Genomic DNA, 14047 nt, shown 5'->3' with positions numbered 1-14047 from the left:
ACCCATGCTACTGAGACGTCAACGTCGGTCCGTCGATAGAGCATGCAACAGACCCATTATGGGGGTTTAACAAGGGCAGGTAAACCGCTCGCACTTTGCAAATTCCTTCGCGAATAAGCTTTTCACATGCACTTCGTTGCAGTAAGGAACATGGTTTCTGTCCTATGAGCAGAGTTTTCTCGCCACGTAGTATCCCAGAAACACCCTCACGTCGTCAAGCTGGTGGTCATTGCTGGAACTGGGGTTCTTTGCAAGTACTTCCTGTTCTAGTCCCTCCGAGCTGTTGAATGCAACATAGCCGGTGGGAGCGTTGACTATTGCAGTATCTCAGGCAAAGTCTCTCATCCGTGTAAGCCGCTACCAAGGACTCAGGGACGGGGGTTAGCCAAGTCCTGCAAGACGTAGACTATCTAGATAGTCGATTCATCAGCTGTTGCGCACCTTGAATGCAATCAACTAATTCTATTTAATCTCGCTTATGTCTAGATCGCAGTTTGCCCTTAGATCGATGCCTTGGACACAGTTGGCGTACAATGCTATCGCTTGAACACAAATCTCAACCCCGCAACTCAGTTTTAGAGAGACAAGCTATGGATTCTTTTCAATCCGAATGCCAAAGGTCATGCTTTCTGAATGTTTCTTCGTAAGAGTCTAATGACTTGTAATCAATTTCTTGGCTTGAGAACAACATTCCAGTGACCAGTTGCAAACTGCATGGTAATGTACTGGCGGAAGTCTATGTCTTGATCCGGAACTTCCAGCACATCGAATCTTTGTAGGAGATTGGCGGCAACCATTCTCATCTCGGCCCACGCAAAGCTTTATCGACTCTATCAGCATAGTTGCTCGACAATAACGAGAAGCATTGTACTAAGACTTACTTGATACCAATGCACGAATGCTTGCCTCCAGAAAAGGGGTAATACGCGTCCATACTGAAGGCTTCGTTAGTACGAAGATTTTATTATGGGAAGGAAACCATTGGGACTTACTCAGGTGCGGGTGCCCCGTCTCTCTTGTCTTCGGATAGCCACCTCTCGGGCCAGAACCGTACTGCCTGGGGCCAGAAGGCCTCGTTGCGGTGAAGATCGCGGTATGAAGCCGAAACTACTGTGTGAGGCGGTAGATCATAGCCACAGAGGTTGATCCACTGATTGCCAGTCCGGCGGCCCATCTCCGAAGCAATAGGATGCAAGCGGAGGTTCTCCTTGATGCAGGCTTCGAGGTACTCGTATTCCTCCTCGTTGCGAACCGATTTGCTGGTCACAATCTCGTCGTTGAAGCCCTTGGACGGGAGAGAGGCGAAGAGCTTGGCGCGGACGTCGGGGTTACGGGCAAGCTCGAGAAAGAGACAGCCGATAGTGCCGGATGTTGTTTCGGAACCGGCAAGGAGGATCTCGGCCATTTGGTCGACAATGTCGCGGACAGACATGCTAGTGCCGGTGTCAGGCTTTTTGCCCTCTTCGATAAGGTGCTGGAGGAGGTCTCGGCGCTCAACGTCCGGAGTGCGCTTGCGTCGTTGGACTACGGCGTCGATTGCTGTGATCATCTCGGCGGGCCAGTCGAATTGCAGGTCGATTCCCAGGGCGCGGAAGAATTTCTTGACATATACAGTCTTTGTACAAGTAAGCACTGAGGGAATCAAGACATTTCGTCTGTAACAAAAGATTGACTTGCCTGGTATCGCTTGCTGAGACCATCGAAAATGGAGCGAGGGATTGACTTCCAAATCTTCTCGTCAACTCCATCTTCGATTAAGCTATTGGGATTGGTCTGTCCGAACCCCTTGCCGAATGAACACTCTCCCATGCTGTTACTCAAGTAAGAAGCCGTGCAAGAGAAAGACCAAGATGGCTGCGGAAGTATTGGCTTACATGTCAAGGGCCACGTTGTGAAGGTCGTCCATTAAGTCGACCTCGATACCCTTTTTTGCATAGTGTACCGCATCCTCGTTGATCTGTGTCTGGTACTTGTTGAGTACGTCACGAACGGTGCTCTTGAAGGACATCTCAAGGTTGTCAATGTAGTTGACCGTAAAAGCAGGGAACAGGAAACGCTTAAGGCGCCTGTGCGGCTCTTGGCGACTTTTTCCAACGACGTTGAGTTAGGCTCACGTTGCAAGTGCACATTGTGGGCAGAAAAAAAGGGAACGACTTACATCTCGCCAAATAGTCCGGGACTGAATTTGTCTCTGGAAATTTCGGCATACATGGCAACTTTGGGAAGATCCGTCTTGACCAAGATCTGCTTCATGGCCTCCTTGTCAGAGATCCAGACCTGTCGGGGGCCGAGTCGGATAATCGGCCCATATCTGTTGTGGCTTCTCTCTACCAACTTCCAGATGGTTCCGGTTGAGAAGAGATAACGTAAATGCAATGTTGTGAGAGGAGCATACCAAGGCCCAGGAAGTTTTCTCAGGGGAGACTTGAGAGATTTGATCTTCTGTTTGAGTTGAAGACCGGCGAGGACAACTACTAGGAAGTAGACGGCAAGTATGTAGGCCGACGCCATTGTGTCGCCGTTGTTGATCGTCTTGATCAGGGCAAGATGCTAGCGATGCTTTGTCAATGATTGAATGACTGGTGGATGATGAGATGACAGGTCAGAGACAATAAGAGAACAGAGGGACATAACAATCTTTGACAGGAAGCGGGCGATGATCTTCTATGACATGAGACCCGGAGCCATCTCCTCGGGATGATATAAGACGAACACACATAAGTCTGCAGGAGCTATTTCGTGATCTAGACCCCCCGCTAGCCCCGGTTCTTCCTGCTGAGAAGTTGCGCAAGCCAACCCAGACCGGAGGTTACGGTACGTGGCTGGATTTGCACAACAGTCAGAGGCTCCTTTGAATTGCACGACTCAGCTCAGATGTACATGTAGCCATCGTCAGCCTGCGAGGCTGTTGTGAATATGCTGCGCGCACTGTTTCAAGCTGTGTAAACTCTGTTATATTAGCTCGGATGATGGGAGCCCAGGGAGCTGGGCTTCCTGCGCTTTTCCTTCGGTCTGGGAACAAGCGAGTTCACCAACGTGGCACCCAAAAGACGACGCAAGCGCGAATCGGATGGTCCAGAATGGTACACACTCATTGACTGGGCTACTCCTTGGCTGGAAACCGCGTGTCATGCAAATTTAGTAAGCGGGAACATGGAGATAGGTTGCACTCGATCCCCAAATCTGATGTGCTTGGTATAAACTCTGTTCAAGTGTAATCCCATATTACTCATTTCCAGTTATCTCGCGGTACTTCCTTTCCTATTCAGGAAACCATTTGGCAAGGTCGCCTATTGCCCAAAAGTACTCATTAACTTTAACGCGTCTGTCATCACGAGAACCTAAAATACGAATATCTCACATCATGGTGAACGACAAGACTGTGCCTTATTCACGGTGGAGATGCAGTTTCAAAAGAATTCTGAGCCTTGGCCCTGCCATTTGGTCTAGAACTTTTGGTCTATTTCCCCTTGTCTCTAAACTCCATACGTGCTTCCGCTCTATCAAGCTTTGACTCTGCGGTCTTTGAGTCTAAAAATGTCTATGTCGTCTATGTCTCTTTATGTCCGTCTAAAGAAAACCGTGTTGCATTTTGTACAGCAACCACCCTCTATTTGGCCCATCTCATGGCGCCGGGGCAGTTGGGGTCGTTCTCGACATACTTGAGAGTGCCGAAAACGGACCAGAGCTGGCCGAGGAAGCTGCGGCCATCGTGGTTGTACAGGTCACCAAGGACAGGCTTGATGGCCTCAGTAGCCTCGTCAGCCTTGTAGAAAGGAATGCGACTAGGATCTGTTAGCGATGGCTCAGGAGATTTCTCATGATGAGAGGCAAAGCTTACGGGAACAGGTGGTGAACGACGTGCTTCTCAATGATGCCGTGGAAGAGGTGCTTGCCGATGAAGCCGAACTCACGGTCAACAGTGGCAATGGCACCCTTGACGAAAGTCCAGCCCTCCTCAGTGTAGTGGTGGACCTCAGGGTGGTTGTGGTGGAGGTAAGTGATGGCAACTGAGGGGCCAATTAGCACTATGATAAACACATTTGCTTGTGAAACCCAAAGGCCAAGCTTCAAGGATCACAAGTGAAGGGGGAGGGGGGCGTACCGAGCCAGTGGTGGACCCAGAAGTAGGGGACCGCGTAGAGGAGAGCGACGGTGGAGACATCGAGGATGGTGGAAGCATAGTATAGGGCGGAGAAGGTGATGGCCAGGCCAATATCAGAGATGGCAATGAAGATAGCCTCATTGGGACGGAACACGGCACTGGTGGGGCCGAAGTGGCTGACACCCAGCCAACGTCCGAGACCGTTGACCTCACGCTGCAAGCTACCCTTGCCGGCGGTGGCATTGAAGAAGAGGTACGCCTGCCATCCGAAGAGCTGGTGTGTGAGCAGGTTGATGGCCTGGGCAATGGGCGTGTCCTCGAAGAGCTCGTGGAGGTCGATGCTTCCGAACAAGGGCTTCTTGGAGGGCTTGGGAGCGGTGGCGGGAACGAAGGCCATGTCTTTCTTCATGTGACCGGTGAAGCGGTGGTGGCGGTGGTGAGAGAACTTCCATGAGAAGTAGGGGACGAGAAGGAAGGAGTGAAGGGCCCATCCGGTGATGTTGTTCACCTTGTCGGACTTGGAGAAGGCGCCGTGGCCGCACTCGTGGCCGAGAATCCAGACACCGGTGCAGATGAGACCCTGTACGAAGCCGTAGACCATCCAGGCGGTGGCGCGCAGGATGGGATCCTGAATGCCGGGGATGTAGGTGAGAGCAGCCCAGACGAGGCCGGCGACCATGGTGAGGTCGCGGACGACATAGTAGTAGGAAGTCACGAGCGAAGGCTCGAAGCAGTGAGCCGGGATGGCATCTCTGATGGTCTGAATATCAGGGAAGACAGGCTCGTTGGTCTTCTATGAGGAGGGTCAGTGATCAATGATCGGTCATCGAGATCGATGGCGGCGCATCGGAAGCTGTTTGCCGACTAACCTTCTGGGGCTTCTCGACCACCACGGTAGACGAGGTACGTTGGGTCGCCATTGCGTATGATAAGGTGCAGACCAGGTTGTTTGGGATCACCTCACTATTGCTCAATGGATATAGTATGTGATGAACGAAGGGGAAAGAGGGATACGCTCTCGAGACCGCACCGTATTATGGATGAGTAAAGGAAGGAACCAGAGGGAAGCTGAAGCTAAGAGGTCTGGGGAAAAGGGTGAAATTTTCTCAGGTGCCCGAGGTTAGGGAAAAGACAAAAAGGTTTCTAGTCAGACTTCACAAGGGACCCGGGAAGCAGACCGCCAACGAGAGAGACGTGTCTCCTTGACCCTTTTTTTAGGAGCGGCAGCATTAAAGGTGGGCCGTTACCCACGGTGAGAGACGATCCCTGGAATAGGGGTCCAAACAGTCTGGACTACTTTTTTTTCTTCTCGGTTTCCCCCCTTCCCTTGCTAGGTTGTCTTTGCCTTGCCTTGCCCACATGCATTGGGGGGGTTAGGCTCGGCGGCAGAAAATTTCATCTTACTGCTGTCAAAAGTCGAGTGTTTGGAATTGCTCGAGACTGCCTCGAGACGTGACTCGCCACTGGGTCTAACCTTGTGGCTTGCCCCAAAGCATCGCAGAGCCTCGGGCTGGGCGTATTCCGCAGCATATTCCATGACTCGATGATGGCCGCCACACGTCGAGCACAAAGCAAAAAACCGGTACCGTGGGTGTTGAAGAATGTCTCGGTGTCTTCCTTCGCAAACGTGGCCTCGCGGCCGAAGTGTCAGTTCTATGACACCTTCCTCGGTACCATAAGGTGAAACAATCAAAGAGGCAGCCAGCAGTCCCGGGCGGTGAACGCGTATCTGGCAACTCGGAAGGGAGGTGTTGAGAAACGCGGATCTAATCTGCTGCAAGATCCTAGCACGTTCAAGAAGAGGCTTCGTCGCTTAAACGGAACTAAACGCAATTTGGCCTAGTCGTGCAAGATTTCCAAGGGTCCGGTTCCACGTGCGGATAACAGAAGTCTTGGAAAAAGCCCACACAAAGGTTCTCAACCCCAACACTTTTGCACCCCTTGCTCTCTGCTTCCAAGTGGGAAATGAAACCCACTGTGTATGTTTGAGCTTGAATCTCGTTTAACGTGGAGTTCCAAGGCAGAGAAAGACGGTGGTAGCACCTAACAGGACCCTGGGAACTCCATTTGTTGACAGAGTGGCATTTCGACAAACTCCATTGGCCAAACGGTGGGGGTCTTTGGCTTCAGGAACCTCTCCATCTTCTCCAATCGCTCTCCCCTCATTGCCCAGATTCAGAGACCGCCCCCAAGCTGTTCAAAACATGGGACCGTGCGGTAACGTCGCGTCCCACTCGGGGCTTTACGGAAAGAGGGGGGGAGGATTGCGGGAGAAAGGGACGCACAAGTCATTCATTTCCCTTTGACCTTTGACATGTGCTAGTGCGCCCCCTTTTGAGCTTCCCGAACGAGTTCGACCGGCTCTGTGGCTGAGCCGTCTACGGTCTCTCTTGTATTGCCAGCCACCATCTGCTATCTTTGTCAATCTGACGAGGCCGGGCCTGAGCGCAAGGTTAGGGTTAGCGGGGGCCTCGGCGCACGTCCTGTCCAGATTGCGAGACTTTGCGCCGTTGGACGGAAGCAGTCAAAAGCTTAATTGGCTTCGTTGTGGATTCTAGAAATGAGCAGAGGTTACGAGGATCGGGATCCGGGGCAACCCTTTCTCTCTCTGGTTGTCTTGGGTTTGGTGCAAGTACGGATGTCTATTGACAATTGTCAGTATGGCAACTCTTGCCTCAATCAGAGCCGTCGCAACTCCCTGCGAGTCGAAACTTTAATCGCTGTACGCATACAACGCAGAACTCTTGTGAGATGCGCAAGAGGGAGTTCCAACGGCGAGGATCTAGGAAGTAATCAAATCCGACAATTTGCGTGTGCCGTTACCCGTTTGCCGGTGAGATTCGTGTCTATGTTGCAGTTATGAGGGGGCACTTGAGAATTGTTGTGGCGTAACCGAAGACCATACTTTTTCTTTGAGTACTTATTCGAAGCCTCGAGTTGAAGCTGAAATCGTAGCATCCCGAACTCTAGATGCACTGACTACGTCAACAACATGACGGGTTCCAAGGCCAGAGGGCTCGAAGACTTCATCAGATTTGTCAAATTGAATTCTCCTTATTACGCCCAGTCCTGGAAGCTGTGTAAGACTCTTGACGATGCGTCGGTGTCTTTAAGGGATTTGCCCGTCGTTGACCATGAGTCTTTCTGGGCATCAAACACATGTCGGAACAGTAAGGTTGTGACATCAAAACAGAAAGATGGCATTGTTTTCAAAACTGGAGGCGAGTTGTGCGCACTTCTCATACCACTTATCATAGGCTGTCTTCCAGGCTCCATGACGGGTTGACCAACTTGTAATACATGTATACTAACATTGCTCTGTCCAGGAACGACCACACACCCCAAAGTGTCGTTCTACAACCAGAAGGAACTCCATGGCCTTTCAACACAACTAGCAGAGAGCTTGGGACGCTGCGGAGTCGGCGAGGGAGACATGGTTGCCAATCTGTTCTACGCCGGCGACCTCTACGGCAGCTTCTTATTGCACATCCTCTCTGTCTATCATCTTCCGAGCGGTGCAGTCCAGCTTCCCATAGCTGGACACGTATCCTTGGAGTCTATGGAACGACAGATCGTTGAGTTCGAGGCAACGGTCATCCTCGCCACGGTGACTACCATGTCGCAACTCTCAGAACGCATCCTCAGCAGTGGCAAGACCCACTCATATGTCCGCCTGCTGCTTTTCTCAGGGGAAGCATTCTATGATGATCAGGCCGGGCTGCTGAAAGTTGCCTTCCCGAATGCAACAATCAGATCAGTCGTCTACGGGTCTATGGACTGCGGAATCATCGGCTTACCACCGAAGCCAGAGCACTACACAAACGACACCAGGCTTCACCAAGTCAACGATCCAAACATCATCGTGGAGATCATCACTGAAGACGGCAAGGTCACTACTACCCTAGGAGAGGTCGGCAGCTTGGTCGTGACCAACCTGGAGCGTCAACTCATGCCCATTGTTCGCTACCCTTCTGGAGATCGGGCCGCTTGGGTTGACCCAGCTCTAGGCCTTTTCCGTGTCCTCGACAGGGACCGCACGGCCATCCGCCTCGGACCCGTTTCCGTCGACTTCGTGGACCTCCGGCGCATAGTGTCCACGATCCTCAGAGGCCGGCCAGTCCGGCGTTTGCAAGCCATTGTCACACGAGAAGACAGAAAAGACCTCTTGACTCTGAACGTCGCATTTACCCCGGCTACAGATGAGGAGAGTTCACAGCTGCAGGCGGAGCTGAGGGAAGAGATGGGCGTGGTGCGTCCCATGTTTCGGGAACACGTCGAGAAGGACCTCATCAACCCGTTGAGGATTAAGTTTATTACCATGCAGGAACTCGCTGTTAACCCAAGAAGTGGAAAGATTGTCGAAGTGCAGGATCTTCGGTCGACCACTATTTAGTTATATGTTTATTCATACGACGTGTGAAGTTGTGTAGAGAGTACTTGACGTTGTTGCACCAAAGTCTAAAAGAAGTTGTAGGCACCCCCTTGCCGCGTGAGGGGATTTGAATCACCACGAATTAAACGAGTCGCTGGCACTCCACAACGGAATAACTGGGATTGTCAATGAAACAAGCTTTTGTTCTCGCTACGATGCACTGGTCGTAAATCACGTTAGGCAAGCTCTCTTGATTGGGGCTGGTAGGCGCCTGGTACGGAGCTGGATCCAGGTCCTCGGACTTTTGTCAGGACCCCGCGGGTTGTCTCTCGGAGGCCAAGACCGATAACCCTTGTTGTCTTCCCCGGACGAACTGACCAACACCTTGAGCTGAAGCGGAGTCCAGGCGGAACCGGCCAGATTGAGCAATCGCCGTTGATTTTGCTCTCTTGACTCGCGCCAACTTGATCGCATCGCATTGAACTAGTCACGTCTGATACAAACTTCACTTGAAAGTGCTTCCCTGCAAACGCAAAGTTTTTAGCGTAACATGCTTTGGTTGCAACTTCCTCTTCCCCGCGCGATGTCTATCGCCTGCTACTTCATCAAAAAGCGTTCCCCAGTGCTCTCAAGGACCAGCTCATTCAATTACGAGACCCATGCCCCTTGGACACGGATGTCCAGTCATCAGCACCAATCTCCGCACATCAAATGCATAACAGGTCACAGACCTGGCAATGAAATTGCAACATGTCCGAGATAACCGCCAAAGGATCAAGGCAGGCCGGTCCCGATAAGGAATACAAGACGACAGGCGTCCTCGCTCCGTACTACCCCGATCCCTCCTTTTTCCTCATCCGTTCAAGTTATCATCTAACACGGGATTCAGGTGGGGCGAGCCAGCGTGGTTCCATGCTCTGGAGAGTCCCTACTACAATGACTCTCACCGGCGGTTCCAGACGTACGTACGAGACTTTGTCGACACTCACTTGCTTCCCTACGCGCAGGAATGGGAGGCAGCTGGGGAAGCCCCTCTATCAGCGAGGTTGAAGTTTGCCAAGTCCGGTCTTGCTTTCCTCGATGTCCCAAAAGAGTACCGACCCAGGGAACTCATGACTGTTGCGGGTATTGCGTTCGACAAGCTGGATGTCTTTCACGAGCTGATTCTCATGGACGAGATGGCACGCATGCCCAGTGGGGTCCCCCTCGCTCTGGCGGGGGCATCCAATGTGGGTGCGCCGCCCATATTTGCTGCCGGGACTGAGGAGCAGAAGAAACGATGGCTTCCTGGTCTCTTTACCTGGGAGACTAGCTTCTGTCTCGCCATCACGGAGCCCACGGCCGGCAGTGATGTGAGCGCCATCCGGGCTGCTGCAGAGAAAGCTCCCGATGGCAAACACTATGTCGTCAACGGCCGCAAGAAGTGGGTTACGGGAGCACCTTGGGCAACCCACATGACCACCGCCGTCCGAATGGGCGAGCCAGGGCGGAGTGGTATCTCGCTGCTGGTCGTGCCTTTGAACTCCCCCGGCGTCACGATCAGGAAGATCCACAATTCGGGGCACAACGCCGGTGGTTCCTCATGGGTCGTATTGGAAGACGTGAAGGTGCCAGCTGATCACTTGCTGGGCAAAGAGAACGGGGCGTTCCCTATCATCATGCGAAACTTCAATAAGGAGCGCTTCATCCTCACAGTGGACTGCAACAGACAAGCCCGAATATGTCTTTCGGAGGCACTGCAGCACGCACATGATCGAGAGACATTTGGAAAACCTCTCGCCTCGAATCAGATTATACGGCATAAGCTGGCGGCGCTTGCTCGCGAGGTCGAGGGCCATTGGGCGTGGCTGGAGCAAATTGCCTACCACGTCCATATTCACGGCTGGCAGACCAAGGACGTTGCAAGCAGAATTGCGTTGGCAAAGATCCAAGGCGGCAGGATCGTAGAGCAAGCCGTTAGAGAGAGCCAGCAAATCCACGGCGGAATAGGCTACGAAAAGGGGGTGACCATGACGGAGCAGATTTCTCGGGACCTCCGTTTGAAGGTCATTGGTGGTGGGAGTGAGGAGATTCTGAGTGACCTTGCGTGGCGCGAGGAGCACAAACGAGCTTCTGATCGAGGCGCGAAACTCTAAGAAGCTTTCGATGGCTTGGAAATCAGATTATAACAAGCTAAAAACACACTTTCTGTAGCCCTGAACCGACTTCATTGCATGTTATGTATGACTGGTGTCGGTTGTCTAGAATAGCGCTATTGCTTCCGTGATCCGCAAAGGTTCAATACGTGGTGACATGGCATGGCTGGGCTGCGAGTCATGGGTGCTGAAGCCGCTACTTGGACCATGATACGAAGTGTTCGAGAATGAGACCAAAACCGAGACGTCCACGTGTCGTCCGATATATCGACAAGTGGCCGTTGATGGAGTGCAGAAAAGATGCTCAGGGTTGTACGCCTCTTGTGCTAGGTAGTCCTAGACAAGCCTCCATGTGCATTTAGCTTAACTGCAAGGACGCGATAGGGTCCTCCAACCCCTGCACTAGTTTCCTCTCCAAGTTACACTACCTCGGGTGTCTCGTGAGACCCACCGCGACAGTCCGAACCCGAGGTGTTGGGGCCGGACCCCTCACCCTCACTTGTCATTTGCAATTCCGTCATCAACGTCTTGAGTTCAGCTTATCGACCCAGTTATCAACTCGCCGACCATGACCGACACCGACGTCAAGTCACACCCTGATTACAAGCACTTCGCGTCCATTCCATGGTGTGCCAGACTCCTCAGTCAATCCGACACTTCGTCCCACGTGGTGCAAGTCTCCCAAAACAGAACTGTCCTTCCTACAAGAGAGAACACGTACGTCGGCGGAACTCTCAACACACCAGACACCATCAAAGCCTGGTTGATCATACACCCCAAGCCGCAAGGTCCCGATTGGAAGGTCGATGAGTTGTGTTCTCTCATCACGTTTGACCATGGCATGATTGGGTTTCCCGAGACGGCTCACGGAGGCGTTGTTGCCTTGGTGATGGATGAAGTTACGGGCATTCACATTGTAGTCCAGAGGCCGGCGGGTACAGAGCCCAACAAAGATTTCAGAACGGGTTACTTGAACACGTCATTTCGAAAGCCTGTTCCTGCGCCGGGAACGGTGCTAGTGAGATCGAGGATAGCCAGAGTTGAGGGCCGCAAGTATTTTGTTGCGGCTCAATTAGAGGATGAGAACGGTGAAGTGCTTGCAACAGCGGAGGTCTTGTATATCTCAATCAAGAACAAATTATGAGTCGTAAGGATTTGTACAGTATACTTTGACAAACATGCGGTTTGAGAAGACAGAAGGAAGCCATAGAAATCAGATCATCATCTGAATAGCACAGAAGAGCCTCGAGATATCACTTGAGCTTGCATGGAACTATGCGCTGGCTAGACTCGGAAGTTACTTTTAGATAGTATTTTTATATTTGATTAAAGTAGTCCTGCATTTGGTCAACGTGAAGATGAGAGTTGGTTTATGTTTACGTGAGTGAACCAGGGAGCACCGGGGTTGGCATTGACCAAGTTGACAGCCGGAAGTTGTCCTCGCCAATTTGCGTACAAGAGTGCGGGCGTAGATTTGACAGGGCGTTGCCAAATCTTTGAAATTTAGCAGTTTACTTGACAATTAGCACTTTGAAGACGTAAAGATATTCAAGTATGCTAGAACCTGAAGAAGTCACGCATGGCATTGCTCAAGTTGGTCGTTAATGTAGCAGTATGCGAGGACTGAGGGTCTACAGCGAAGCCTGGATCAGTAGGTCGGACCTAGACTCGAACAGCATAAGGAGATACACATGTCTAAGTCAACTAGAAGTGCACCATGGAATGACTTGCTACATTCGTTATTGTAGGGGAAAGAATAACGAGATGACGTATTACTTTGATTGTAGTGAGACCGGTGGTTGTTGGCTCACTACTCAAATTTATAGCGTGGTGTGGGGGTAATCCGAGCTGAATCGGCGTAGGCCCCCCATTGGCCGACATGTCGGACCAGGAGGCGAACCGGAGCAGTCCGTACCACGACAAGCGGACCGATCCATCCCCACGATCAGCCCAGAATCTTCTAAGCTAGGGTTTAGTCGAGTCTTCAGATTCTATACAGGTTTTACGCTGATAAATCCTGTACAGGCTTACAAATGTCGTGGGTTCACTAGAAATTCCTGGCTGCTAGCCAACACTAGCCAATTCGGATGTATGAATATGAATATAAAGCACGATTGTTTTGAAATTCCAAGCCAAATCTGAGCAATACTAAACATCTACGTTAGCTATCGCTTTCTTCTGTTACATCGCATCTCACATATCCAATTGGTCTTAGCCACTCCATCTGCAGTTATCATGTCTCTGCCTTACCAGAAAGTCCTATTAGTCGGAGCGACCTCGGGAATCGGTGCAGCTCTAGCGGACAAACTTGTCGAGAATGGCACTTTCGTTATCGCTGCCGGTAGAAGAAAGGAGAACCTCGACAAGTTCGTTGCGAAGCACGGCGCGAACAAGGCTGCGGCAGCTGTCGTGGATATCCTCAAATTGGAGTCGGTATGTTGAGGCTCTTCCCCTTCATGAAGGTATGGTAAAGGATAAGACTAACGAAATGTCTAAAGATTCCGAAGTTTGCTTCGTCCATAATCAACGAGCACCCTGATCTTGATTGTGTATTCCTGAACGCCGGAGTTCAGCGAGGTATCGATTTCACCAAGCCTGAAAACGTCAGTTTGGACATCGTTTATGATGAGCTTCTCGCAAATTACCTCTCCCATGTCCATTTGACCAAGGCCTTCCTCCCCCATCTTTCAAAGCAAGACAAGCAGACCGCCTTACTTTACACCACATCTCAGCTCGGCCTCATTCCGATGAAGCGGTGCCCCAACTACAGTGGCTCCAAGGCTGCTATGCACGGCTTTATTCTCGCACTCAGATCCCAGCTCAAGGATGCGTCTTCAAGGGTCAAGATTGTTGAAGTTTACCCGCCTGCAGTACAGACGGAACTGCACGATGCCAAGAATCAGCCGGACTTGAAGAACGGCCATGCTATTGGCATGCCGGTAGACGAATTCGCCGATGAAGTCTACCAGAGATGGGTCAACGGAGAGGAACAGATCCCAGTGGGAACCGCGAAACCCATGTTTGACGCGTTTGAGAATAAGAGACAGGATTATTATGAGAGCTTTAACGCCGAGATGGACAAGGTGTTGGTAGATTTTACCGTTTGAGTATTGGGTCACCAGATCTTTGGAAAGTAAAGAGGTATGGAGGATTGCGATGGGAAATAAGTCAATTGAGCATTTATCGGATCTTCTCGGGCAATTGATGAAACTATCTCACTCTGGGTCTATGTGTTTGTAATATAATGTGTGGCTTAGGGATTGTTATGGTGCGCATCAATTCCATCAAGTCTTGCTTTAGGGTCTTGGGTGACATGCTGTTCTAGCAAGCGGAGAATAGAATAGATTGCTAGTCAACTTACGAGTGTAGGACAAGTCATGATGATAATAGCAGTGTCACCGGAAGTAGCGGCAAGACTGTTCATTTATCAGCAAA

The 14047-nt window shown here is 51.3% G+C and overlaps 6 protein-coding genes across 6 annotated transcripts; 4 read left to right on the top strand and 2 right to left on the bottom strand.

Moving 5' to 3' along the window:
- Positions 1 to 665: 665 nt before the first annotated feature.
- CCOS01_09137 (cytochrome P450 3A9) lies at positions 666 to 2511 on the bottom strand (the record flags this gene model as incomplete). The annotated part of the gene is made up of 6 exons (XM_060457297.1): positions 666 to 819; positions 882 to 935; positions 993 to 1615; positions 1663 to 1810; positions 1875 to 2084; positions 2159 to 2511. 6 exons carry the CDS (start codon positions 2509 to 2511, stop codon positions 666 to 668), a joined length of 1542 nt encoding a protein of 513 aa, XP_060311997.1.
- A 1099-nt stretch (positions 2512 to 3610) lies between these two features.
- CCOS01_09136 (fatty acid desaturase) lies at positions 3611 to 5025 on the bottom strand (the record flags this gene model as incomplete). Its single annotated transcript, XM_060457296.1, has 4 exons — positions 3611 to 3785; positions 3842 to 4010; positions 4106 to 4898; positions 4975 to 5025. 4 exons carry the CDS (start codon positions 5023 to 5025, stop codon positions 3611 to 3613), a joined length of 1188 nt encoding a protein of 395 aa, XP_060311996.1.
- Positions 5026 to 7097: 2072 nt separating this feature from the next.
- CCOS01_09135 (AMP-dependent synthetase/ligase) lies at positions 7098 to 8498 on the top strand (the record flags this gene model as incomplete). Its single annotated transcript, XM_060457295.1, has 2 exons — positions 7098 to 7275; positions 7432 to 8498. The coding sequence occupies 2 exons, from the start codon at positions 7098 to 7100 to the stop codon at positions 8496 to 8498; spliced, it is 1245 nt and encodes a 414-aa protein (XP_060311995.1).
- A 729-nt stretch (positions 8499 to 9227) lies between these two features.
- Positions 9228 to 10612, top strand: CCOS01_09134 (acyl-CoA dehydrogenase domain-containing protein; the record flags this gene model as incomplete). The annotated part of the gene is made up of 2 exons (XM_060457294.1): positions 9228 to 9304; positions 9367 to 10612. 2 exons carry the CDS (start codon positions 9228 to 9230, stop codon positions 10610 to 10612), a joined length of 1323 nt encoding a protein of 440 aa, XP_060311994.1.
- Positions 10613 to 11180: 568 nt separating this feature from the next.
- On the top strand, positions 11181 to 11756 carry CCOS01_09133 (thioesterase superfamily protein; the record flags this gene model as incomplete). Its single annotated transcript, XM_060457293.1, has 1 exon — positions 11181 to 11756. One exon carries the CDS (start codon positions 11181 to 11183, stop codon positions 11754 to 11756), a length of 576 nt encoding a protein of 191 aa, XP_060311993.1.
- Positions 11757 to 12847: 1091 nt separating this feature from the next.
- Positions 12848 to 13719, top strand: CCOS01_09132 (uncharacterized protein; the record flags this gene model as incomplete). Its single annotated transcript, XM_060457292.1, has 2 exons — positions 12848 to 13045; positions 13111 to 13719. The coding sequence occupies 2 exons, from the start codon at positions 12848 to 12850 to the stop codon at positions 13717 to 13719; spliced, it is 807 nt and encodes a 268-aa protein (XP_060311992.1).
- Positions 13720 to 14047: the final 328 nt, after the last annotated feature.

This window comes from Colletotrichum costaricense, assembly GCF_030867565.1.
Source record: "Colletotrichum costaricense strain IMI 309622 chromosome Unknown Scaffold_9.1, whole genome shotgun sequence".
NCBI classification, from domain to species: domain Eukaryota; kingdom Fungi; phylum Ascomycota; class Sordariomycetes; order Glomerellales; family Glomerellaceae; genus Colletotrichum; species Colletotrichum costaricense.
This window is presented reverse-complemented; position numbering and strand designations above follow the sequence as displayed.